Source organism: Mastigoproctus giganteus, chromosome 1 (genome assembly GCF_048544385.1).
Source record: "Mastigoproctus giganteus isolate SK-2022 chromosome 1, ASM4854438v1, whole genome shotgun sequence".
NCBI lineage: Eukaryota > Metazoa > Arthropoda > Arachnida > Uropygi > Thelyphonidae > Mastigoproctus > Mastigoproctus giganteus.
Window position 1 is genome coordinate 248,587,286 of NC_143575.1, and position 26,894 is coordinate 248,614,179.

The following is a 26,894-nucleotide window of genomic DNA, read 5'->3' on the forward strand; positions in this document are numbered from 1 at the left end:
AGAATTTAGCAGGGTTAACACCTAATACTCTTACTTGTGTCAGTGCTAAGTTGCTCACATGGAGGCACCTGTTAAGGAAAATAATTTCTCCATAAGCCGTGACATTATATACAAAATTGCATTAACACACTTTTGGAGTTTGTTGGCAATATATGTGGTAGTAGCTTCCTAACTTTAGTGCACAAGGATAGCTACTGGAGGTGATATTCCAACATGTGTGATAATTAAATATTTTTTTTTTTTTTTTTTTTTGTAATTACACTCAAGCTATAACATTCTATACTCCAGGCTCCCATTATTATATGAGTTCTTCGAGAACAAGAATCCTTTGGTAGGAGCCTAGTCACTATTCTTTTCTGTTGCATGGCACATTTTAAGTTCCAAGACACAGTTTTGATGACAGTTCTACTGTCCTGACGATGGAAGGGATGCTGCTCGAGATGATTTCCTACGGTCCCGCCAATCTCTACTGCCCATACGATCACTGTATCTTCCTCTTCCAAATTCTTTAAAGGGCATTCCTCCTTTTTTAAACAAAGGGAAAGGAAAATTCTAATTAAACATATCTAATCAAATAATTTAAATAAAAAAAAAGTTATATGCTGCCTAAAAATGCACAGATTACAATTGCAAAAGTTGGCCATGACCCAGTGGTTGTAAAACATCTAAGAATAGTACATATCTGAATCTGCATGAGTTCAAGAAAACTAATTTCCTGTAAATACAAAAATATAATCATCTAGCATGAATATTTATAATTTAAAGGAAGGTTATGGCAAGCCATATTTTAAGAGCAGTCTGCTGAGTTCATCCTGCTTAAATCAAAGCCTGCCAGTATCTAATGCAAAACTTTCAGAGAAAAGGATGCTAGACAATTTAGCATCTTGTTCTACTGATGATATTATGCCAATCCATAAGAAATAAATAGCTGCATTTCTTTCCAACTGAAAGAACATGCATTTTCAATAATGCTGCCATTGTTGTAAAGATTAATACAATTAATACGGTATTAATATTTGTAAGGATTAGTAACTGAAAATAAATTACAAAAGTAAATTGACAATTAAGAGTAGCATTACTGCTTTTTTGCCACTTCTAATTAATGAAGTTACTTACATAAGAAACAGAATTCTTAAAAATAAATATGTGAATCAGGCATGTCAAACTGGCAGCCCACACACACTTCTTAATTATTAGGAAGTTCTACATTTCTTTTGGGCTTCATAATTATTATAAACTTTTACAGTGTTTTTGTATAAGCATGGAAATTTTTCATGTAGTATAAAACCAGGCAGCTAGGAAGGCACATAGTGTCATCTCCATGACAATGGTCTTTTCTAGTAGGAGAAGGAAGTCATTACTCCTCTACAAAGAGGATGGTTAGGCTTCTAGAGATGGTTCAAGGAAGGGTAATCAAATTAGTGACACGTGTAAATCAGTGCGCATATGAAGAATGGCTCAGGTGTGGACTAAAAATTTGATAACTAAATATTTAAGCAGGGAGGGCTGAGTGAGGTGTACAAGGTTCTGAAAGGGGTGGAGTAAAATAAAGGAGGAAGGTTTTTCTCTTTGCCTTGCAGATGAAACTAGAACCATATAAATATAAAATCTCAATGAACAGAGGATTCGATCTCATGAAGTTCAACCTTAGGCAATGAGCTCACACATCAGAATAAACTGCTTTCCAAGTAGTAGAGGCAGAGAGTTTGGCCAAGTCTTTACATCTAAAGTTACATTTACAGACAGTCCCTAAATTAAGCTGAACTTCACATATGATTTGAAGGGGGGGAAAAATTTCAGTCATATGTACAAGGAATAACCATGTATTGGAAGGGTCACTGCAAACCAGTGTCTCTTCCAATGCATGATTGTTCAATGCTTGCAACACTGATCATTCAGGCCACAGTATTCTTTTGTAAGCGTTGAGTGTGTGCACGTGTATAGGGAAATTTGAAATACATACACTCCTTTACTGATGACAACCACATCTAACATGAGAGCAACGTTGGCTCATTATCTTAGCCAGATAATCGAAATCCACCTTTCTAATAGGGACTGGGATTAATTTATGACATAACTACAATAAAAATATGCATGTTCCAAATAATTTTAAAATGTTTTATTAAACAAAATACAGGAAAATTACAGCTGTATTTATAAAATGTATAGTATATAGAATGCAGTAGGCACTAAATTAATAAGGTCTGTAATTTTACTCTCTTACAGTACTTTATAAAAAATTTGCTTAAAATTAAGTGCAAGTGCCCCATTGTTAGATATCCCAAAAAACTTTTTCAGTCTCTTAAGATGGTCACTACATATTACAAATTTCAGGACATTTGTAATTAACTGTGGCATCTGAATGTCAGAACCCAAGAAATATCATATACCACCTATAAATATCATTTACCACCAATGTATCCTTGGACTGGGCAGACTGGTGGTAAATGTCCATCAAAGCAACTTAAATTTTGAAAATAAAAATATCTATTAAAGTGATCACAACATGAATTTTAGTATTCCTTCATTACTGGGTTGAATTTCAACATAAAAAAAAATATAATAATAAAAGGAGTGTTAGGTTTCATGAATGAAATTCTTGCACATAGTTATCAAGGGCCCTAGATCAAGAATTAAAAATTAGTGGCATCTGTAGGTTAAATAAAAGACATGTGATAACAAGTCTTTGATCTGAATTCTGCAGTAAAGTGCCAGTCAATGCTGGCTCTGGCCAACCGATTTTCTACTGTAAGCATCCTATTAGAGAATTAGGAGAGTGATTTCCCTTTATCTTGGAAATTCACCTGTTGTTTTGAAGAAATGAGTCATCCACACTTTCACGTCTGTTTACATGGTAGCTGCAAGTGGACCCTAATTTCAGCTTTGTTTTAACTGCTGTGCAAGTAACCTTACAGTGTCTAAGAGGAAGTCCTTGAGTGTAGTGTAAAAAAGTGGAAGTGCTTAATAGTGCAGATCGTGGCGTTAAAAAAAAAGAAATTGCTTTAAAATTTGACGTCTCCACCAGTAGCATGTTAACGATTCTGAAAAACAGTGTTTCAATTCTCAAACTGTTTGAGGAAATCGGACCCAGTCGGAAGTGTGCGAAATAATGCCTTTGGGAAGATGTAGATGAAGCAGTTAAGTGGATGAAATTGATTCAAGACCAAAACATTCCAGGTCAGTTCTGGTTGGCTGGGCAAATTTAAAGAGCATCACGGCTTACTTTAAAAAGTAATTTCTGATGAAAGCGGAGTTGCAATCGAAGACGACTATACCCATTGGAAAGAAACAGTTTTGAAAAAAAAAAAATTATGGAGGAATACGAGTCCAAAGCCATATTCAACATTGATGAAACATGTCTATTTTTTTAATGTTTGCAGAACAAGAGACTGACTTTTAAAGGCGATAAATGTTTAGGTGGAAAAAATAGTAATGAGAGAATTACACTCTTGGTTGCAAATATGGCTGATAATGGAAAACTGAAGCTTTTGGCAATAGCAAAAGTAAATAACCCCAATGTTTCAAAGGAGTAAAGTAGTTAGAGTTGGACTACAACTACAACAAAAAACCTTGAATGACAAGTGAAATTTTTGAGCAGTGGATTTTAAATTTTGATAGAAAGATGACAAAAGAAAACAGAAAAATCTTCACTCAGTAATTTTGAAATTACTTCACTCAGTAATTTCGAAACTTACAAGTGTGAAGCTTGCTTTCTTTCTTCTGAATAATTCATCTTAACTGCAGCCAATGGACCAAGGCACATACTGAAAAAAGAAACCAACCAATCTATAGATCAGGGATGGGCAACCTGTGGCCTTAAGGCCACATGAGGCCTTCTAAGATCTTATGTGTGGCCTTTGTCACACAAAGATGAAATAAAATCATTAAACAATCCTACTACTTTTAAACTAATATTTTTTTAAAATCAAATATTCAAACCATTTTAATAATAAAAAGCTTTATACATTTTTTTCCAATATAGAAACATTATGCAGATAATTAAAAAAGGAAAATACAAATTTTTTGATCTAAAAATTAAAATATCATGTTTAACTTTTTTCTATTTACTTAAAAATCCTTTTTATGTACCACAAATGATAAAAAATGAAAGCTATTTTTTAATAAAAGAAAAATTCTAATCCTCTGTTAAGTTCGTTAAAATAAAAAAAAATATTTTAACAGAGTTAACCTGAGTCCAAGGAAGCTCTCATAATTATGGCTAAGGGTTTGCTTACTTCCTTTGCTGCCTCCTTTAATATAACTGGATAGATCCCATCCACCCCAGGTGCCTTTCTTGTATTTATCTTCAACAATTTCTCCTCCACTTTACTCTCAGTTATTACAAGATTCTCTAGCTTACTGCCAGAGTTGAATACACCTCTGGCATTCCCCTCGCTGAATAACTCCTCTTGTGTGAATGTCTATGCAAAATATTCATTTAGTCTGTTAGCTACCTGAGCAGGATCATCAACAGTTGACCCATCGATATCAAGTGGACCAATATGATTCATCCCCTTCCTTCTAGAGTTTACATAAGTAAAAAACTCTTTGATATTTTTCTTTGCATCCCTTGCCAAAGATTTCTCGTAATCTGCCTTCGCCTGCCTAACCTCCTTTGTAACTTGGTTACAGATCAACTTGTATCTATCATATGCTTCTGTGTCACGTGTTAATTTGTATGTATCCCATGCATTTTTCTTCTCTGCCATACGTCTCATTAGTTCATCTGACATCCACTTAGGCCTAAACCTTGAACAATATTTCTTAGTTGGTATGTAAAGCCTAGTAGCTTCGAAGATAAGTTCTTTGAATGCTTCCCATTTTGAATTTGCTGTTGGTAACATCATCAGTTTGTCCCACTGTATAGAATTTAAATACTGTCTCAGTCCATCATAGTCGCCTTTACGAAAGCAATAACCCTTCCCTTTACCCCTAATGGTAGTTACCTCTTTGAGTAAATCCCACTTCAGCACACTGTGATCATGCCACCTAGTGGTTCATTTACCTGCAGATTCTTAATGCATGAAGAATCACTACTGATAATCAAATCAAGAGTATTACTCCCTCTAGTTGCCTCCCGAACATTCTGATGTAGAAAACAATCATCCAATAAATCCACAAAAGCCTTGCTAGTGTGTGAGTGACCAGCCCCCAAATTCCAGTCAATATCTGCCAAATTAAAATCCCCCATTATAAGACTCTCTGAATTACTGGCCCACTCTATTTCCCTGTACAATTTCTTATTATACTCATCAGAGTCATTAGGCCTATAGCACACTCGTACTCTCTCAATTTTGATCTCCCAATGCTTATGTCACACCAAACTGACTCGACACTGCACTGTCCAGCAATGTCGATTGGCTTCACTTTCTTGGACTTTATGTATTTCTTAACTAATAGCATAACCCCTCCTCCCTTCCTATCCTGTCTATCCTTTCTGTTGACATTGTACTCCCCAAATTCCAGTTCTGCATTCCTTATATCTGTGTGACACCACATCTCTGAAATCCCCACAATATCTGCCTTTGATGTTTTGAGCAATACTTCAAATTCATCAAATTTATTTACTAAACTCCTAGCATTGGTGTACAGGCAAGTATACATGCACCTGTTCTTTTTCTTAGCTACCCTAACACAACCCATGTGTTTACTTGTACCCCAATGATTCCTAGCAGTCTCTGAAATATCCTGCATCTTATTTTCCAGGCTGCGGCTTATTCCAACAGAAGCAGTGCAAGAATCACTTTCACCTCTGCCAATGGCTAATGTTAATCTATTAATCCTTGTATCCCCCCAATCTAGCAGTTTTCCGACCCACCTAACACTGCCTCGATAGCATCAGCAAACATTCTTGCACCCTTTCTATTTAAGTGTATCCCATCCCTGTAGAAGCAGTCTCTCCTGTTAACAAGTACAGACCAGGCTGAAAAAAATTCTACCCCTTGAGCCTTGCACAATCTTTCCAGGGCCAAACTGATCGACAGGGCTCTCATCATATATTCCCTCCTATCATGTCTGGGCAGAATTGCAGACAACCGTATGTATTCTTGTCTTGAATTTTGTAATCCTGTAAAATTTCTTATGTTTGATTTCACAATTGCTTAATTTTTAGATTGCCCATCATGTCCAAAAAAGTTAAAAAGAAGTTGAATGAAGAAAACAGTACATTTAAAGAAGATTGGGAGATGCAGTATTTTCTTATTTCTGTGAAAGACAAAATGGTTTGCTTGATATGTAATACAGCACTAACAACATTAAAAAAATACAATGCAAATCAACATTATCTATCTCACACTGACCATAAATATGTAAAATTAGAAGGAGAAGCTCGTAAATCTGCACTTCAAAAAATGAAGAAAAACAGCACCAGGAAAAGGCTTTTGGTGCTTTTATTAAGCAAGGAACTTCTGAAACTGATGTTACATACAAAATAGCGCATGTACTTGGAAAAAAAGGCAAACCATTTAGTGACATTGATATGATAAAAGAATGTATTGTTGAAGCAGTAGGATGTTTAGATCTGGAAAAAGTGACAAATACAAACAATTACCTCTCTCATGAAAAACTATAACTAATAGACAACATGAATTAGCTCAGAATGTAGAACAATTTCAGGAAATAATTCACTCTAAAGATGTATATTTTTCAATAGCGTTAGATGAAACCACTGATAGAAATGACTCTGCTCAAATATATTTTATTCGTGCTATAACTGAAGATTTTCATTGTTATGAGGAACTACTGGCTTTGGGTACACTCAGTGGAAGAACTCGCGGAATTGATATTTTTAACAACTTTAAAGAAATGTGTCTTGAGAGAGAGGACTAAACCCTGGTAACCTTGTGAGTGCATGCACGGACGGTGCACTTTCTATGAGAGAAAGTGAGGAGGATTCGTTTCATTGTTAAAAAAAGAAAAGCCCAATTTAGAAAAGTTAATTTCATTCCACTGTATATTACACTAACAAAACCTTTGTGCTAAATCCTCCACACTGAGCAATACTTTGGACAAAATTATTCCAATTGTTAACTTTATTCGAGTAAATGCTTTAAGACATCGCCAATTTCGAAGCATGCTTATACAACCCCAGGGGTTCAACATCAGGTGAGTTGGGCTTGGCACACCCAGGGTCCTGAGCTGGATATCATCATTCTTCTCTTTCTTGGTGATTCCTTTCTACTTCTGTCTGTCTCTTTCTCACTCTCACTCTCAGGGTAACTTGGGATTTTTTTTTTGGCTGGAGCAGCATAAGCCTCAGGCTTCCTTGCACCATATGGCTAATAATAATAATAAGAAAATAAAAAAAATAATATTTCTGGTTATCAAAAGGACAAATTTTAGTAAAAGTTTTGGCCTTGCGAGAACAAATTAAAAAATTTTACGAGGAACAACAAGAAGAATGTGATTTATTAGGTGAAGAATTTTGTAGAAATGCTGCGTTTTTGTGTGATATTATGGAAAAGCAAAATGAATTAAATGTTTATTTGCAGGGAAAAACAAGACGTATATGACAAGGGGCAAAAAATTCAGGTATTTCGAAAAAAAAATAATTTTTTACAAAATTCTTTTCTCTAAATTAGAAATAGCTGGGGAACATTTCCCTCAATTAAAAAAATATGTTAAAGGAGCAGAAATATGTTGTACGTGACACTTTCAAAGACTACATAACCATATTGGACATGCTAATGAAGAATGCAATGATAGATTTTCTGATTTCGAAGAACATACTTTAGAAATGAAATTGGCATATGAGCCACATATAGTTGATATCCTGACGGCACCCACAGAACTACAGATGGAATTAATTGAATTAGGAGAAGATAATATGATAAAGACTTTTTTTTGATACAAAAAAAGATCCTATTGAAATATGGAAAAATGCAGTTGAATACCCACATTTACGTCAACATGCTCGTCAACTGCTGTCTTGCTTTGCAACTACGTATTATTGCGAATCAACTTTTTAATACCTTACACAAATTAAGTCATTTAAGGACTCAGATATCTGATATACGTTTAGGAGACCAACTCAAGTTGCATACAACTAAGATGGAGCCTAATATCCAGTTGTTATCTAATAAAAAACAAACCCAAAAATCTCATTAGTTAATTATAAAAAAAGATGTTTCGGCTGAAACCAATGCATTCTGATGAGTTTAGCTCATTAAAAATGTGCAATCGAAGTGGTTTCAGCCGAGACATCTTTTTTGGTAAACAACTCAACCACCAAAGCATCAAATCTTCAATTCATTAGTTAACTCATTAAATTATTTTTTACAATAGTACAGTTTTTTCTAATTATTCTTGTTATAAATCAAGAGGGATTACCTTTATTTTAGATATAGGAAGCTTCTTTTCCAACTCTCCTAGTCCAACTCGCTAACAATTCTTGAGGATGGCGATATCTATTTTGTAAACCCGGTGGGACATCTTATTTCTTTTGGTCCTATAGCTGGACTTTTGAGTTAAATTTAGGGGTCTAATAAAATTGGATATGGGGGAAGGGGGGGATTATTCTCTACATTCCTTAAGTCACACTAGAACTTTTCAGGCGTCATGCTCACAGGAATACAGCAACTCACAATTAATCCGAAACTTTTGTCTTATGTTTTAGTGTTTGTTCTTCACGCATGCATATAAGTGACCAATCGTCGGACAATAGGAATGGCCTACGGATATTTATTGAAGTTTCGTGTAGTTTCATCTCTAAGGTTTCTGAAATAAGTGGTTTGTGATAGTTGTGTTGAATATTTATAATTTTTGTTTCATTAAAGCTGAATGAATGTCTTTCATTTATTGCTTGGAACGGAACCGTAATCATTCTATGGTATTGATTCAGCTGTTTGCTCCTACGACACTGACGTCTCTTGGTTACTTATTATGAATGTAGTGTACGAGTGCATGCAGTTCTCTGAGACATCGTGACTGCAGGGGAAAAACACAACGAATCGCCCGCAGACTTTTTTTCCTGCTGTTTTCTCCTTCGATACCAAACTGGTTGTGTTGGAACGCAATGTCGCCTAGTTTAATGCGCTGGCATTGAAAGAAAGTGATACTGCCTGGTAGTGCAAGTGGTAATGAGATATAGTAATCGTTAATTGATTTTATAGATGAATGCAAAGATCTTTTCTTTTGACTTTTGGTGTACACGAAGAATTTGCATATAACGTGCGAAGTTCTGATGCATTTGAACGACCCACCCGCACAGAAGCTTCGTGTTGTTTTGCTCAAAGCGGTGCCACTCCCATGGTAGATCCTACATAAACAGCATCGCAATTTTTGCATGGGATGCTGTATACGAGGTCATGCTGTGATTGGAATGTGGTGTTTGAAGGTCGATTTCTGAATAATGTGTATAATTTGTTCATGGGTTTTGCTATGATTTTCATGTCAGTTCCCTTGCATATTTGATTAAGTTTATTGTACCAGTACTCGACATATGGAATGGTGATAAAATGTATTTTGGTCTTGTCAGATTTTTGTGCAATGTTTGTTGCGAGGTTGTTGTTATTTATTTTATCATGGGCTATTGTTTTGACTTTGTTTATATAGGTTAATGGGTAACCCCTATTTGAGAATCTTATAGTTAATTCATTTATTTCAGTGGTTAGAGAAATTTGGGTGGAAGAATATTTAAAGGCGTTAAGAAATTGGTTCAGCATGACTGATTTTTGTATGGTTGGGGATGATAACTGCGGAAATGCAAAAGCATCCCCTTATTAGTGGGTTTTCTATATATGCTGAAATTTAGTTTTTGTCCTAATCTGTGTATGGTAAAATTAAGGAAGTTTATGGAGTGGGTTTCTGTTTCAATTTCTAATTCAAATTTTAATCTCTGATGGATGTTATTAAAAACCTGAAGAATATTGTTTATGGTCAAATGATCTGTGATAATCAAGATGTCATCCAGATATCTTCCGTAATATGTGATCTGTGGTATAAATGGATCTTTTCTAATTTGTCTAAGTATAGTTCGGCAATGAGTCCACCGATATTTAGGCCCATTGGGAGGACAAAAATCTGTCTGTATATTTTTTTTTTTGAAAGAGAATGTAATTTGCATTTACTAATAGTTTTGTTAGTTCGAATATTCTGTCTTTGGGGAGTCTGGTGTTATTAATTTTTATGTTATCATCGTTTAAGTAGGCCCAGACTATGTCTAAGGCATAAGGTACATTTACATTAGTATATAGTGAAGTCAGTGAATATAACTTCATGTCCTCCTTGATATGGAGATCTTTGAGGTTCATGAATAACGCATCGTAGTTTTATATGTTAGGAGTTCTCGGAGTGGTTTTAGAATTGGGTAGATGAACATGACTAAGGAAGCAAAAGCTGAATTCTTATATGACACGATTGGACGAATTGGGTATCCTGTTTTGTGTAATTTTACTTGGCCGAATAAGGTTGGGATATTGTATGTGTGGGCTTTAATTTGTTTAAGTTCGGCCATAGTGATGTGGTCATCTTTCCTATAGGTGGTGAGCATTTTGTTATATTTGTTAACTAAGCTGTTGAACTCTGACAGTGCAACCTCTTTGTATGTCGTTGTGTCTGAAATGATGGTGTATAATTTATCTATATAGTCTCCTTTATTGAGAGTAACTACTGTATCGCCTTTGTCGGCCATTTGAATAATGATATCTCGGTTTTGTCTAAGTGTGTTTAAAGCTTTTGCTTCTTCTCTATGTTGTTTTGATATTGAGGGGATAGTTTGGTTTATGATTCGATTAGTCTGTTGGATTAATACGTTTTTTGAGGCAAATCTCTAATGATTTGTTTCTTTGGGGGGGGGGGGAATCTAGGCGATAAATTATAATTTAAACCTTTATTTAATAGGGCTATTTGCTGTGAAGTTAGCGTAATAGATGATAAGTTCTTTACATTATCTGATGGATTGGGGTCGTTTTGTGAACCAGTGTTTAAAGTGACCCGGAAGTCATTAATATGTGGTAGATTTCTATTGAGAAAGGTGCGGGAATTTTTATCTGCGTTTTTGGTGTTTCGGTATGCACTAAATTTTCAAAACGATTGTGAGACGAATGATGACTTCTGTTGTGCACAAAACCCCTAAGGGCTTGTAATTTTAGGTTATGTCTATTCTCTAATGTGGAGGATTGGGCGTCATTTTTAATTGAATGGCTTGCTTTAGAGTATTCCAATCAATACTGTTTAGGTGTTTTCTAAAAATATTACGATATCATTGAATCTGTTTAAAATATATCTTTTTTAGATTAAATCGAGATTTTAAAGCTAGTTTCAGGTTTTTAATAACATTCATCACAGATTAAAATTTGAAACAGAAACCCACTTCATAAACTTCCTTAATTTTACCTTTTTTTTTTTTTTTTTTTTTTACGAAAACCCCAAACACGAAAGGTATCGAAACCTATAGTACTTAGTACCGTGCATGGGTTGAAGGATAAGTATGGGGGGAGGGGGATGCCGGAAACTTTGCTCTGGAGACTAAACATGGGTTTCACCACTTCAAGCCTCCAATAAGCAAAGTGGTGGTATTTCACCGGTTGATGAAAGTCATCTACCACCTTTTAAATACACAGATTAGGACAAAAACTAAATTTCAGCATATATAGAAAACCCACTAATAAGGGGATGCTTTTGCATTTCCACAGTTATCATCCCCAACCATACAAAAAAAAAATCGGTCATGCTGAACCAGTTTCTTAACACCTTTAAATATTCTTCCACCCAAATTTCTCTAACCACTGAAATAAATGAATTAACTATAAGATTCTCAAATAGGGGTTACCTAATTAAAACCTATATAAACAAAGTCAAAACAATAACCTGTGATAAAATAAATAACAACCTCGCAACAAACATTGCACAAAAATCTGACAAGATTAAAATACATTTTATCACCATTCCATGTCGCGTACTGGTACAATAAACTTAATCAAATATGCAAGGGAACCGACATTAAAATCATAGCAAAAGCCATGAACAAATTATACACATTCTTCAGAAATCAACCTTCAAACACCACATTCCAATCACAGCATGACCTCGTATACAGCATCCCATGCAAAAATTGCGATGCTGTTTATGTAGGACCTACCATGGGAGTGGCACCGCTTCGATCAAAACAACACGAAGCTTCTGTGCGGGCGGGTCGTTCAAATGCATCGGAACTTTTGTTCCACGCAATAAATGAATGACATTCATTCAGCTTTAATGAAACAAAAATTATAAATATTCAACACAACTATCACAAACTACTTATTGCAGAAACCTTAGAGATGAAACTTCAATCAATATCCGTAGGCCATTCCTATTGTCTGACGATTGGTCACTTATACGCATGCGTTAAGAACAAACACTACAACGCAAGACAAAAGTTTCGGATTAATTGTGAGTTGGTGTATTCCTGTGAACATGACGCCCGAAAAGTTCTAGTCCGACTTAAAGAATGTAGAGAATAATCCCTTCCCCCATATCCAATTTTATTAGACCCCCTAAATTTAACTCAAAAGTCCAGCTATAGGACCAAAAGAAATAAGATGTCCCACCGGGTTCACAAAATAGATATCGCCATCCTCAAGAATTATTAGCGAATTGGACTAGGAGAGTTGGAAAAGAAGCTTCCTATATCTAAATTAAAGGTAATCCCTGTTGATTTATAATATAATAGAATATAGGAATTGTCGAGCATTTAATAGCTCTCAATTATCAAATTATTCTTGTATAATACACAGAGAGAATGTTAAATAATTGCTATAAATTTTCACTGGAATAACAATTTAGAAAATAATTTATTATATTTATAATTATATTTTTTAAAATTGTGTTCATATAAAATGTAGGTGGATGTATTATGATGAGAATATTGTAAATATGTATGTTTTACTGAAATTTATTTGCCTTTTCTATATTTATATGTAATAAAATTTAACACTGATAATTAAGTATGTTTTACTTCGTAAGTAGTGGTTCAAAGGATTGGCGCGGCCTTTCCACTATTTCCGAAAATGAATATGGCCTTTTATTCAAAAAAAGGTTGCCCACCCCTGCTATAGATTATTATAGATTTGTGGATGTGCATATCAGAGTTGGTGAAAGCGTGGAGTATCAATATATTAATATAACTTATATACAGGTAGTTCTCAACTTTACAAGTTAATTTGTTCCTAGCGTGTGCTTTTAAAGCAGGAATTAATTTCGCATAGACATAAGGTTAAAAATAGGGGTTACATTAAACAATGATTGATTTATCCAAAGAAGTGAAAACGTAGCCTGTAAAATCAAGCAAATTATAATAATAGAGAAATTATTTGACTTACAAATGTTAAAGAATGTTTATTCTTCATCATCATCGACTAAATGCACATTTGTCGATCACTCATTATTGACTTGGCACTTGTTGGTTTGTTGCACAAGGAATTGTTTTCTTCAGAAATTATTCAGAGGCATTTATTTCCAAAATAATCTTCTCTTTTCTTTATAAATTTCAATAGATGCATAAGCATTTTGTAACAGAATGCACAAATTGAAACCAACACGATTTGCACGGAGTAATAAGTTTACGAAGCTTAAAAAAAAACAAAAAAAAAACAAAGAGAAGATTCTGAAAATTTCAGTAAAGAGAAACACATTTTACCATAATAACGTAAAAAAACACACAATTCCAGCTATTGGTATTTTCACAAATGCAATAAGATCGAGATTACTACCCGTTTATAATGAATTTCAGTAACAGAAAAGGCCAATAAACTGGACAGTGTAAATTGTTTTATGGTTGTTACTTCCAGAAATGTGCTTTAGAAAAGCATCACAAAGCCGATATCCAGCTCAGGATCCTGATGTGCCAAGCCCATACTCACCAGATGTGAGCCCCTGGAATAATATAATGATGAAAGTGTAGTACGCTTAATGATTTGAATTGGTAAATGCAATTTACACTATAAAAACGACCTTTTAGGGAGTTATATAGCAAAAATAGAGGGGAACAGGTATTCTGTGTGTTATCAGACACTCAGTCTAAAACACTGATGGATCCAATATCTTTCTATTACCGAAGATTTAGGAGAAGTCCAGTTGGCCTGCCTCCCTAAAATCCACTCATGCACACCTTCTCGATGGTAAGCCCTGTTACGTCACTTAGGTGGCAACGAACGTGTAGAGTGGTTCTCTTCAAGATGCCTGGTCAGCGTGAAGAGGAAAAGACCAAACCCTCCAACATATGACAGCACGACGAAACAAATAGCCCTCAGTCCCCAGCGGCTTTCATTCCCCCTCTTACGGCAGCGAAAGGATCAGAGTGGAAGAAGAGGGAGCTAAGAATCTCTGGTTATGACCAAGCTGCCATGCACGGAAACTGAACTTGACCTGTTACAACGTAAGATCGCTCATCGGTGAAAACAGGATATTAGAATTGGAAAAGGAACTAGAAAATGTGAATTGGTATATCATCGGTTTGGCTGAAACAAGAAGAAATGAATCACTTATAAGTTTATCAAGTGGAAATCTGCTGTACACCAATGGAAACAGTGAAAGGAGTGAATGTGGAGTTGGGTTTCTGGTCCATAAAGATATAAAAAAAAACATTTTGGAATTCAAAAGTACATCACCAAGGGTGTCAAGACTAATACTCAAGATTTCTAAGAGGTACAAGCTAAAGGTTATAACGATTTATGCACCAACATCGAGCAATGATGATGAAGAGGTTGAAGAAATGTACACTGAAATTGAGTCTTCTAGATGAGCAGAAACCCACTAGACTATTATTATGGGGGACTTCAATGCTAAGGTTGGAAAAAGACAAAACAGCGCAGAAAGGGGAACTATAAGAATTTTGGAATTGGTGAAAAAAATGAAAAAGGTGAAAGACTCGTGGAATTTGCAGAATCTCAAGGATTGTGAGTAATGAACACTTTTTTCAAGAAAAGGGTGAACAGAAAGTGGACATGGAAGAGTCCAAATGGATTAACAACTAATGAAATTGACTTCATCCTCACTAACAGAAGATATATTGTGAATGTTACGTCCTGAATAAGGTATATGTTGGAAGTGATCACAGAATGGTAAGATGCACACTTGATATAGATGTAGGAAAGGAAAGGAAAGGAATAAACTGACTCGAGTAAATAACAGAAGAGGAGAAAGAGCAGTATGTACTGCAACTTAAGAACAAGTTTGAGCTTCTGCAGACTGCTCAGGACCAAGATATTGAAGAGGAATATTACAACTTTCTGAAAGTGATAAAGCCTAAGAAACTTATAGGAAAAAAAAAAAAGAAATCCAAAGAAGAAAAAATTAGTCAAGAAACACTTGTTATGATGAACCGAAGGCAACAAATGAAGAGCAAGATAAACACTGACAAGGAGAAAATTGAGTATACTGAGTTATGCAAAGCCATTAGAAAGAGGTTCAGAGAGGACATAAGATTTAACACAAGAAAAGTAGAACAAGCATTAAGGGAAAACAAAGGACTTAAATCAGCAGCCATGAGCAGTAATACAGAAAGACAAATGATACTGAAACTGAACAATTGCAATGGTGCACTTATAGCAGAGAAGGCATAATTCAAATAGCAGATAAATTAGCAACACACACGACATACCCGATATCCTTCCTGATAAGGTAGAACAGGTGTTGAAGAAAATGAAGAATCAGAAAGCCCCGAAGGAAGATGAAGTTACTGTAGAGTTGTTAAAATTGGGAGGAAGAGACATAACACAAAAACTGGCAAGGCTCTTCACAAAATGCATTAGAAAAGGTGTGACGCCTAAGCAGTGGAATAATGCATAGTTTCGCTGCATAAGAAAAGATATAAATCAGAAATTGGACATTATAGACCAATTAGCTTGTTATCCCACATCTACAAGTTGTTCACAAGGGTCAACAGATTAGAAACAATACTTGATGAGAATCAACCAAACGAGCAAACTTGCTTTAGGACAGGATTCTCAAATATGGACCACCTTCACGTAATATAACAGCTACTGGAGAAAGCAAATGAATATAAAACACCATTATGCCTGGCATTTGTGGATTATGAAAGGGCACTTGAATCCATACAGCATAAGGCTGTGTTTCGGGCACTGGAAAGACAAGGCATAGATATCCCATATATTATGATTTTGAAGAAAATATATGAGAACGCTACCTCCTTTATTAGACTAGACAAAGACAGTGGCAAATTTAAAATCGAGAAAGGAGTTCGACAAGGAGACAATATATCCGAAGCTGTTTACTGCTGCCCTTGAGGAAGCTTTTAGAAGATTAGACTGGTTGCAGAAAGGAGTCAATGTGAATGGAGGGTACCTAAACCATTTATGATTTGCAGATGACATTGTGATCATAAACCATGATCCCAAAGAATTAGAGGAAAATCTTAATCAGTTATGCACAGTTAGTAAGGATGTTGGACTAAAGATGAATATGGCTAAAACAAAAGTAATGATGAACAAGTATGCCACAGAAAGGGACATAATGATTGAAGGAGCAGTAATTGAAAAGGTGGAGTCATATTCTTATCTGGGTTAAGTTATTAGCTGTAATAATGATAAATGGCTGGAAGTCAAGAGAAGAATAAATTTTGGATGGATAGCATTCAGGAAATATAGTCACATACTGAAGAGCAATATCCCAGTTTGTCTGAAATGTAAAATAATGAACCAATGTATACTCCCCGCCATGACTTATGGAAGTGAAACTTGGGTACTCACCAAAAGAATGGAAGAGAAGCTGAGAACTACACAGCGAAGAATGGAACGAATTATATTGAGAATCAGACTGTCAGATAAGAAGAGAAACACATGGATTAGGCAACAAACTCAAGTAAAGGACATTCTTATCAAAACTAAAATGGTCTTGGGCAGGACATAGCTCGAACACATGATGACAGATGGACTAAGAAAATAACAGAATGGTACCCAAGAGGAGCTAGAAGAAAACCTGGAAGACAACGGCTGAGATGGATAGATGAAATTCATGAGTTTGTGGGCAGTAAATGGATGGCCAATAAAAAAATAAAGTGGAAAGTTGCTGGAGAGGCCTTCACCCTGAAGTGGATTGAATGATGATGATAGTGAAAATTTGAACTTCCGAGGTCATGGAATGAATTACCAAAAAATGTGTTATTGGGTTCACATTACGATATTTTCGCGACATGATGGTAACTGATTAATATCATAAAGCGGGGTACATGGTATTTATGAATTTTTAACATTCATTTTTTGCAATTAATGTTCATATTTTTGAAAAAAAAAAAAAAAAAACTCGTAAACCCGGGAACTCGTAAAGCGAGAACGGTTTGTATGTGTATGTATATATATATAGTTATTATAGTAAAAGCACAATAAGTACTATACAGATGCTGAACATGTATATGAACACAACAGTATACACTTATAAAAACTAAAATAGCCCATGCAGGCCTACATGGCCAAACCCTGGAAATAAACATATAATTAGTAATAAAATTTTTAAATATGAAATTAATTCCTACATTAGGAACAATATTTAAATCATATTTAAAGGGTATTTAATTTCATCTTTTAAAAGATTTCTTGATTACTATAAGGTAAAATATATATCAAGTTTTTTTCAATTTAGAGCCATCTATTCTTTTTCATTTTCACTGGATCTTCTCTAAACATTTCAACTGTAATTCAGATTATTAGTTAGTTCAATAATCTTTTCCAAAAAATTCAGAGGGCGCTGCTGCTGTTGGTTTAATATTATTTATTTAATTTAATTAGTTGGTCCTTTAGACTTCAGAACTGCGAGGGCATTGGTGTCACTAATTGTTTTGTATATAGTAACATGTGCTCAACCTTTTCATATTTTCACGTAGTACAGTTCATTGTGGTAAGCAGCGTGTAACTACTGACTTATTTATTGGTTATTCTAAATTATCTATTCTTCATTTTATTTTATTTTCTGTTCAGTACAGAATATATACCATTTTGTGTAATGGATAATTTATGATAAATCAGCTAGTAATTGGGTCTTAGGAATTAGCCATTCCTCTAATTTTCTATATTTAATCATTATCTTTACCAATTTAACACCATAAGGTGTACTCTTATAGACATACCAGGATCCCTCACTAAAGGGTCAGGCAGTTATGGTCCTGGTTAAATCTTTACAATTATATAAATGCTTTTTCTTTACTTTTCACTATCTAACCCTAATATACCTCAAGATCTATTAGAGTAATTTGAGGTACTATTACTATACTTATCCCTACTTCCTTTCTCCTTATGTTAGCTATAGCTTGCTTTTGTATAAATATAAAAATAATACCACAACAGAAATTGAAAATTATAGTTGGCCCTTTTCCTTTTTCTATATATTCGTTTTGAAGGTATCTGTCGGGCTAAATGTTATCTTGCCTGTTTGCTACTAAATTATAACATAATTAAATTTAAGATTTGGACACTGTTAAACAGGCAGATGGCAATCAGAAACAGATAGCTCTGTTAATTATTGGTAGGATATATTGAGAGGGTTAGCACTTGAAAAGTCCCTTTCAATGTATCTCTACACCAATAGTTAACTACATAATCACCATTGTATTATATATTTATATTTTATTACTAATTATATGTTTATTTCCAGGGTTTGGCCATGTAGGCCTGCATGAGCTATTTTAGTTTTTATAAGTTATTTTGCCTACTGCAAGCTGTATACTGTTGTGTTCATATACATGTTCAGCATCTATATAGTACTTATTGTGCTTTTACTATAATAACTAGATTACAGACTGATGTAATGTACAATCTGTTTTTGATGGCATTAATCTGATCTGGCTAATAACTTTTATATTCATCCCTATTGTACGTACCACACACACACACACACACACACACACACACACACACACACACACACACGAACTTCTCTATATTACGAATTTTTTCCTCAAACATTGCACCTTGAAACGAAATTACAGGTAAAATTAACCCCATATAGCGAAGTGTTAGTCTCTTTATAACGAATTTTTAAAACAATTAGTAAAAGCATTTTTGAAGATTTTCAAGCATTCATTGCTAAACAGCTGCTCAAATATATGGCCTCCTTCCCTCCTGAATTGCGCATTAACATCTGGAATTAATCGTCCTTTTAGTGAACACATGGCCATTGATGCCCGTAGGAGGGTCTTTGTTTCATTTTTGTTACAGTTATAAAACCAAACAGGTTTTCTTAAAAGTGGTCATGAACTTTACAATAAATAGGGTAGATTTGAAAATTGATGTTGGCTAAGGGGAAAACAAAATTCGCTGCAGTAAACCTTTAGCATGCTGCGGCAGCAACACATAGAATGCTTCCATAGTCGGTTTTTAGTAACGCCTACTGAGTGACATTCGTTTCTCACCTCAACCGGCACCATGTGACCTTCCTGTCAATCATATATGTCCATTCTCATCTAACTGGACTCCCAGTAGATAGTTTCATGGATTTTTTTTTTTTTTTATTTCGTTCTTTCAGAACAATTTGTCATTAATCACATAGGCTATATGCTCTTGTATTTTTTATTTTTTTTTTTAACATACAGCATACATTAACTATAAATTTTCTTTTGTGTACATATGGATGAAAGCAGAATAAAAGAAATTCACAGTTGTATATTTCTTCAAAGTGATTGATAGGAAAGGTCAAGTGATACTGTTGAATTGGCAGTACTAACAATTCACTATATGGCCAGGGCAGCGAAGTTTGCGGTGTGTGTATCGGCAAAAGCTGCAGTCGAGTAATTTTTACAGTTGTGGAAACAATGTCGAAGAGAAAGTGTTAAGTATTAATGATAAAGTAAAGATTCTTCACGATACTGACCAGGATTTTAAGAAAAAGCTATGTTTATCTACGATTTTAAAAAAATCGAGAATCAATTTTAAATGCAATTGAAGGAGGATGAGACAAAAAACGAATTAAGTTGTGTATATACAAAGATGTTGATAAAGCTGTTCTAAAATGGGTGCAAATGATACGTGAAAAGAATATACCAATATTGGGTCCAATTATTAAGCAACAAGCTCTGAAATTTGCACAGTCCCTTGGACATACGGAATTTAATGTAAGCACTGGGTGGCTAGATAAATTTAAGAAGCACCACAGAATTGTGGAAAAGGTTATTTGTGGAGAAAGTGTTAGCATTAGCATTAGTAGAGGCATTTGATGCAAGAAAGCAAGCTTATGCAGCATCAGCCAAAAAAAAAAAAAAAAAAACCCACTTCCACTTCACCCCTCTGTTCGTTCAAAATACCTGTCCAGCTGAGCCTTAAACTTATTTAGGCTATCAACCTCCACCACAAGGGATGGCAGTCTGTTCCACCAACCAACCACCCGCTGGCTAAAGGCAAATTTCCGCACGTCTATCCTACATCTGTCTTTCCTCAATTTGAATTTATGCCCTCTCAGGTGATTTTTCTGAGCTAGAGGAAGAATCCCATCAGCATTGAGCATGCTTAAACCATTCAAGGCTTTATACACCTCTATCAGATCACCTCGCTGGTGCCTAGTCTCCAGACACTGTAATTTGCAAAACTTAAGCCTTTCCTCGTAAGAGCACCCCTTTGTTCCATTCACTAATCTTGTTGCCCTTCTCTGTACTCGTTCCAGCAGCTCTACATCCTTCTTGAAATGAGGCCTCCAGACCTGTATACAGTACTCTAGGTGTGGCCTGACCATTGCCTTATACAATGGAATAATCACCTCCTTATCCCTGCTGGAAAAATTCCTGTATATCATTGACAATACTCCATGAGCTACTCTTGCAGCCCGTCTGCACTGCTCAGAGAACTTCATATCTGCCTGCACAATCACCCCCAAGTCCCTTTCATTCTCTACCACTGTCAGTGTAGTACCACAGAGTTGATACGTTGCCCTGGGGTTGCTGTTTCCCATGTGTAGTACTTTACATTTGTCAATGTTAAACTTCATTTGCCACCTCTCAGCCCATCTGCTCAACCTTTCCAGATCCTGTTGCAGCAGTGTAGTGTCAGTAGTGCCCTTGACAACCCTGCCAACCTTTGTATCATCTGCAAACTTGGACATTAAGCTTGATATACCATCATCAATATCATTTATAAATACAGAAAACAATAATGGACCCAACACTGAGCCCTGAGGGACTCCACTAATAACATTAGTCCACGATGAGCAGTGTCCATTGATTACCACTCTCTGTCTTCTCCCACTCAAGCACCCCTTTATCCATAGCAGCAATTTGCCTCCAATGTCACACTGCTCCAATTTGTGTAGCAGTCTTCCATGTGCAACAGTATCAAAAGCCTTTCTAAGATCCAAGTATATAATATCAAAGTTATTCCCTGCATCCAGTTCTTTTGTGACTGCATCATAGTATCCAATCAAGTTGGTCAGGCAAGACTTCCCCTTAACAAAACCATGCTGTGTCTGAGCTATAACTGAAGTCTTGTCTAAATGATCCTGCAGTGCTTCTTTAACCAGTGCCTCCATTAATTTTCCTGGAACAGAAGTTAAGCTCACAGGTCTATAGTTACTTGTGTCAGCCTTTGATCCTCCTTTGTGAATTGGGGTCACATTTGCACATTTCCAGTCTATGGGTACCTCCCCTGAGTCCAAGGAAGCTCTCATAATTATGGCTAAGGGTTTGCTTACTTCCTTTGCTGCCTCCTTTAATATAACTGGATAGATCCCATCCACCCCGGGTGCCTTTCTTGTGTTTATCTTCAACAGTTTCTCCTCCACTTTACTCCCAGTTATTTCAAGATTCTGTAGCTTACTGCTAGAGTTGAATACACCTCTGGCATTCCCCTTGCTGAATAACTCCTCATGTGTGAATGTCGATGCAAAATATTCATTTAGTTTGTTAGCTACCTGAGCAGGATCATCAACAGTTGACCCATCAATATCAAGTGGACCAATCTGATTCATCCCCTTCCTTCTAGAGTTTACATAAGTAAAGAACTCTTTGCTGTTTTTCTTTGCATCCCTTGCCAAGGATTTCTCGTAATCTGCCTTCACCTTCCTAACCTCCTTTGTAACTTGGTTGCATATCAACTTGTATCTATCATAGGCTTCTGTGTCATGTGTTAATTTGTAAGTATCCCATGCATTTTTCTTCTCTGCCATATGCCTCATTAGTTCATCTGACATCCATTTTGGCCTAAACCTTGAACAATATTTCTTAGTTGGTATGTAAAGCCTAGTAGCTTCCAAGATATGTTCTTTGAATGCTTCCCATTTTGAATTTGCTGTTGGTAACATCATCAGTTGGTCCCACTGTATAGAATTTAAATACTGTCTCAGTCCATCGTAGTCGCCTTTACGGAAGCAATAACCCTTCCCTTTACCCCTAATCTTTCAGTAAATCCCACTTCAGCACACTGTGATCACTGCCACCTAGTGGTTCATTTATCTGCAGATTCTTAATGCATGAAGAATCACTGCTGATAATCAAATCAAGAGTATTACTCCCTCGGTTAATTTTATAGAAAAACATTTTTTACATAAAATTTTATCAGTAGACACACATTAAGAATGTTTTGTTTTTCACAAACTAAAGAATTAAAATTAGCAAGTATAATCATCAAAATATTTTACCTTTTCTCGTGGAAGTTACTAAACCTAGATAAAATAACTTCAACGTAAGAAAAGAACATACAAAACTGTGAACCAAGTATGCAGCTTTTACAGTGCTCAATAGACAGTGCAATTTACACTAAGCAAAATCTCAGCTGTAATGCAATAGCCCATGATTTAATCAGTGTGCTGATATCACTCAGTTATTCAATTCATGTACCTTTCCTTTTACAATTCTCATTTATTGACTGCAATTGAATGGATGTATATATGCAGTAAGGTTCATTTTGATGCAATTTTGCATTTGGGAAGCAAATATGCTAAAGGAATAAAGGTCAATTAAAAAAAAATAATAAATAAATAAAATACTGTACCAATCAATGATCTTATTTAAGATCAAATGTAAAACTTACTTCCAGCAGCTTGTTTGTTTTGAGCTACTAATTCCTGCTGTCGCATGTGACGTATCATGGCCTCATGTCGTTCTTTCTCTTTAAGCTCCTGAGCAAGTTTTTCTACCTTGTCTTTAGCCCTAAGTGCTACTTCAGAGTAAGTGAGTTTCCGTAATGGCTTTTCATCCTAGGGAAGAAACTACTTTTCAGGACATGCATTATAAAGTTATTCAGAGAAAATCACAGAGGCTGCTTAATACTAACTATTCCATAATGATTTGAGATTAAAGGCAACATACAGTTTTTAATTTAATCGATAATTTCAAAAAATGCCAAAAGTCACATTTCTCAAATTTTACAAGAATAAGTAAGAACTTAATACACAATCTATTATACATAATCAAAACAGTTCTTGAGAGTGGCCTCTAGTTTTGTATCCATAAAGATAAACTACATATTATTCAAAAAAATCTCAAAAAAGAATTGGGTTTCTAATAACAAACCAAATTTAATGAGTTAATTTTTAAATACAAAATTAAGTAACTGATGTGTTTATGCAAACTAACTGACATTGTAAATCTGGATATCATGAGCACGCAACTGCAGCTGAACCAGTTGTATAATGGAAAGAGTTCCATATGTGTTTTCATTACTTTGGTATACATGATCAAATCCAGATATAGCTTTTTGTTATAGCACAGACTACGCTGAAAAAAAATTCTACCTCGTGAGCCTTGCACAATCTCTCCAGGGCCGAATTGATTGACAAGGCTCTCATCACATACTCCCTCCTATTGTATCTGGGCAGAATTGCAGACACTTCCAAATTTAACCCAAACTCGCAACTTTTTTTCAACATTATGTAATTACACTTTCAAATGCACAGCAGCTTTAGAAGAATGAAACAAAATATACTGTTAAAGATGAATGAAAAATGAAAATATTTGAAATGGTCAATACATAGAATGCCAAACCTATAAGTACAGATAGTGAGAAAAATAAGGAAAGAAGATTGAAAGTTTAACGAAGATAAAGAACTAGGTATGATATATTACCTTGAAAATAAAATCAATATATAAAAGCAAATTTAAATTACAGGAAGTATTTCAGCTAGAAAATTACATTTATTTATAAATAACAGTATTAATGTAATTGGGGATTTTTTAATTTGATGTTTAAAAAGAAGTCAAAATTATTAGGGAAATGAGACTATGAAGTGTATTAATACCAAGAATATATTAGCTGGATAGATCATCATAACTAACATCTCTGGGGTGCTACAGCCATAAAAATCTATCCAGGATGACAGCATTATACCTCCAACACTAACGTTTGAAAAAAGTCTAACTTAGGGAAGGAACGACTAGCAATGTAGCTAATTATTCAAGGGTTTAATTTGTATCAGAGGTAGTATAAGAGTAGTTTCAACACTGTAAATGATTATAAACTGCAAATTCAGTGATTAACAAAAGTGATTAATCAGTCTTATGAATTTAACAGGAGAGAGTGCTTTTTCTGGAATGGGATGAACTTAAATAGAAGGGATGCAAGAATATCTGATATAGTGTTAGGTGGGTTTAACTATTAGTCTGCATAACTAATAGTTATACAGCTGCTTCAAGCAGAGATGAAATCAATTCTTGCACTGCTTCTTTTGGGACAGGCAGCAGCCTAGGAAAAAATTGTGTGGTGGATTAAAGAGCCTACTTGGGGGTCTTCATGGGACAAGCAAATATAAGGGCTGTTAGGGTGCAAAAGAAGGTGTAGATATTTATGCCTGTGTGTGCTGGGAGTATAGTAAATATACTTATGAATTTGAAACATTGGTTAAGTCATCAAATGAGGTTACTGTAGGGATATCAGAAACATGGTTCCACTATGATGACAAAACACGTAGAATTCAAATATAGTAAGTACAATGTGTGTACAGAATGGACATTTATTTTTATATTGTAGGCAGGTTCTGGCCCATAGGACAAACTTTCCATACACACGTGGAGAAACCATTCATGGTAAAGCCACTCACTATAAAGTAGCATTGCTACCTTAATGGTACCAATGCTACTTTATAGTGTATGACTGGCCAATTAGCTCATAGGTCCACTACTGACATTATACACTAGAGAACATTATCAACCTCCAGTTGATAATGTTCTCTAGTGTATAAGGATTGGCTTAAAGAAAAAGAAACAAAGTAAATAGAACAGCTGGCTGCTAATGGGCAGTGTTTGTTTTTTTTTGGTTTTTAGGAGCATTAGCAACTAAGGCCATATTGCTCTGGGATATGCGGTGGTCATTCCCTGACCTTTCCGCATCCTCCGTTATTTGGTGGTGACAGGCTCAAACCCCGGTCTAATCAAGAAGCATGTGCTACGCACTGCTGCTTCTTCCCACCTAGCTATGGAGGTGCCAATAGGCAGTGTAATAATGCTGAGTCCGTTAAGTGTGACATAAGCACTGGCTATGTCACACTTAAATAGGGAAAATAAAAATGAGGTAGTAGTTACAGGCCAAATGATCATGCTTAGATAAAAAAAAGAATAATAATACAGATAAACAGAATGGGCAAGTAAAGCAGAATGTTTTATAATGGAGGATTTTAACTTTACAGATATTGGCCAGATTTGCGTATTGGAGTGCTTTATTGGTTGTACTGAATGACTATTTTCTGCGCCAGCATGTTACAGAAGCAAGAGAAAGCAATTCTCTCAATATGATTATCAGCAGTGACTCCTCATTCATTAAGAATCTCCAGAAAAAGGAAGCACTATGTATAGTGATCGTAACCTACTGATATGGAATTTAAAGGAAAGGGATTTTACTTTTGTAAGGTTGATCTTAGTTGTTGTTGTTGTTTGGTTTTTGGGAGCATTAGCAACTAAGGCCATATTGCTCCAGGGATATGCGGTGGCCATTCCCTGACCTTTCCGCATCCTCCGTATTTGGTGGTCACGGGCTCGAAGTAAGGTTGATCACAATGGCCTTAAACAGTTTTAAATTTCTTTCGGTGAGACCAACCGATATTAAAAACTGCAAATTCTAAATGGGAAACATTCAGGGAAGTAATCATAGAGGCTACTAAGCTTTTGATATACAGTGGATTCTGGTTATTTGGGCCACTGGTTAATCGGAGCAGCCGTTTATTTGGGGCAAATCTTAAAAAACAGAAACCAATGGAGAAAATAGCCAGGGTTTACTTCGCTTAATTGGGACAGCATGCCGTTTAATTGGGGCAGGAGACTGCAGCACTGGAGATTACTCTACGATTGTCTCCGACGGTACCACGTGGTTCGGTCGAAATTCTGGAGATCACAACCATAAAACAATTAGCAGTCACCTGTTTATTGGGCTTTTCTGTTAGTGAAATCTATCATAAACGGACAGTAAACGCGACCTTACTGAATTTGAAATAATACCGACAGCTGGAATTCTGTGGGTTATTATGGTGAAGTGTGTTTACACTTCCATGAAATCTTCAATCATATAAAAAAATTAATTTTTAGATCTTCTCTTCATTCCTATTTTTAAAGCTTTGTAACTCGTTACTCCGTTCTCACTTGCAATTTGTGTGTGCTGTGTTCTTTGTTATTGATTGCTTATCTTTTTACTGTTTTAAATTTTAACCCCCACCCACAAATGTCAGTGAACAGAAATGTCAACTAGTTAGTGTGTACATATCCAGAATTTAAAACAAATACACCAACCGTTTAATTATAATGGTTTAATACTGAAAACTAAAATGTACCAAACGATACTACACTGAAAATGATATATGCAAAAGACTAATTTACAAAAATAAATATATGATGAAACTTTAATATACAATAAAATATAAATAAATAAAATATTTAAAATACAATAAAGATAAAAGCGATAAAACATTGACTAAAGCTTTTGGAGGCTTCCGCCTCCTTTCTCAACAACAATGATGTTTAAGCAACACATCCTTAAGTAACAGGCTCACAGCACATG

The 26,894-nt window shown here is 35.3% G+C and overlaps 1 protein-coding gene across 3 annotated transcripts in view; it reads right to left on the reverse strand.

The window, feature by feature from the left end:
* Positions 1-238: 238 nt before the first annotated feature.
* LOC150091741 (uncharacterized) overlaps positions 239-26,894 on the reverse strand; it is a 468,496-nt gene continuing 441,840 nt past the window's right edge. For all 3 annotated transcript variants that reach the window (XM_090376795.1, XM_090376796.1, XM_090376797.1), the window contains 2 exons: positions 22,944-23,109; positions 239-524 (listed from right to left, as the gene is read on the reverse strand). In XM_090376795.1, the coding sequence (XP_090232921.1) occupies positions 406-524; positions 22,944-23,109 (285 nt within the window). In that variant the 3' untranslated portion in view covers positions 239-405. The remainder of the gene's footprint in view (positions 525-22,943; positions 23,110-26,894) is intronic.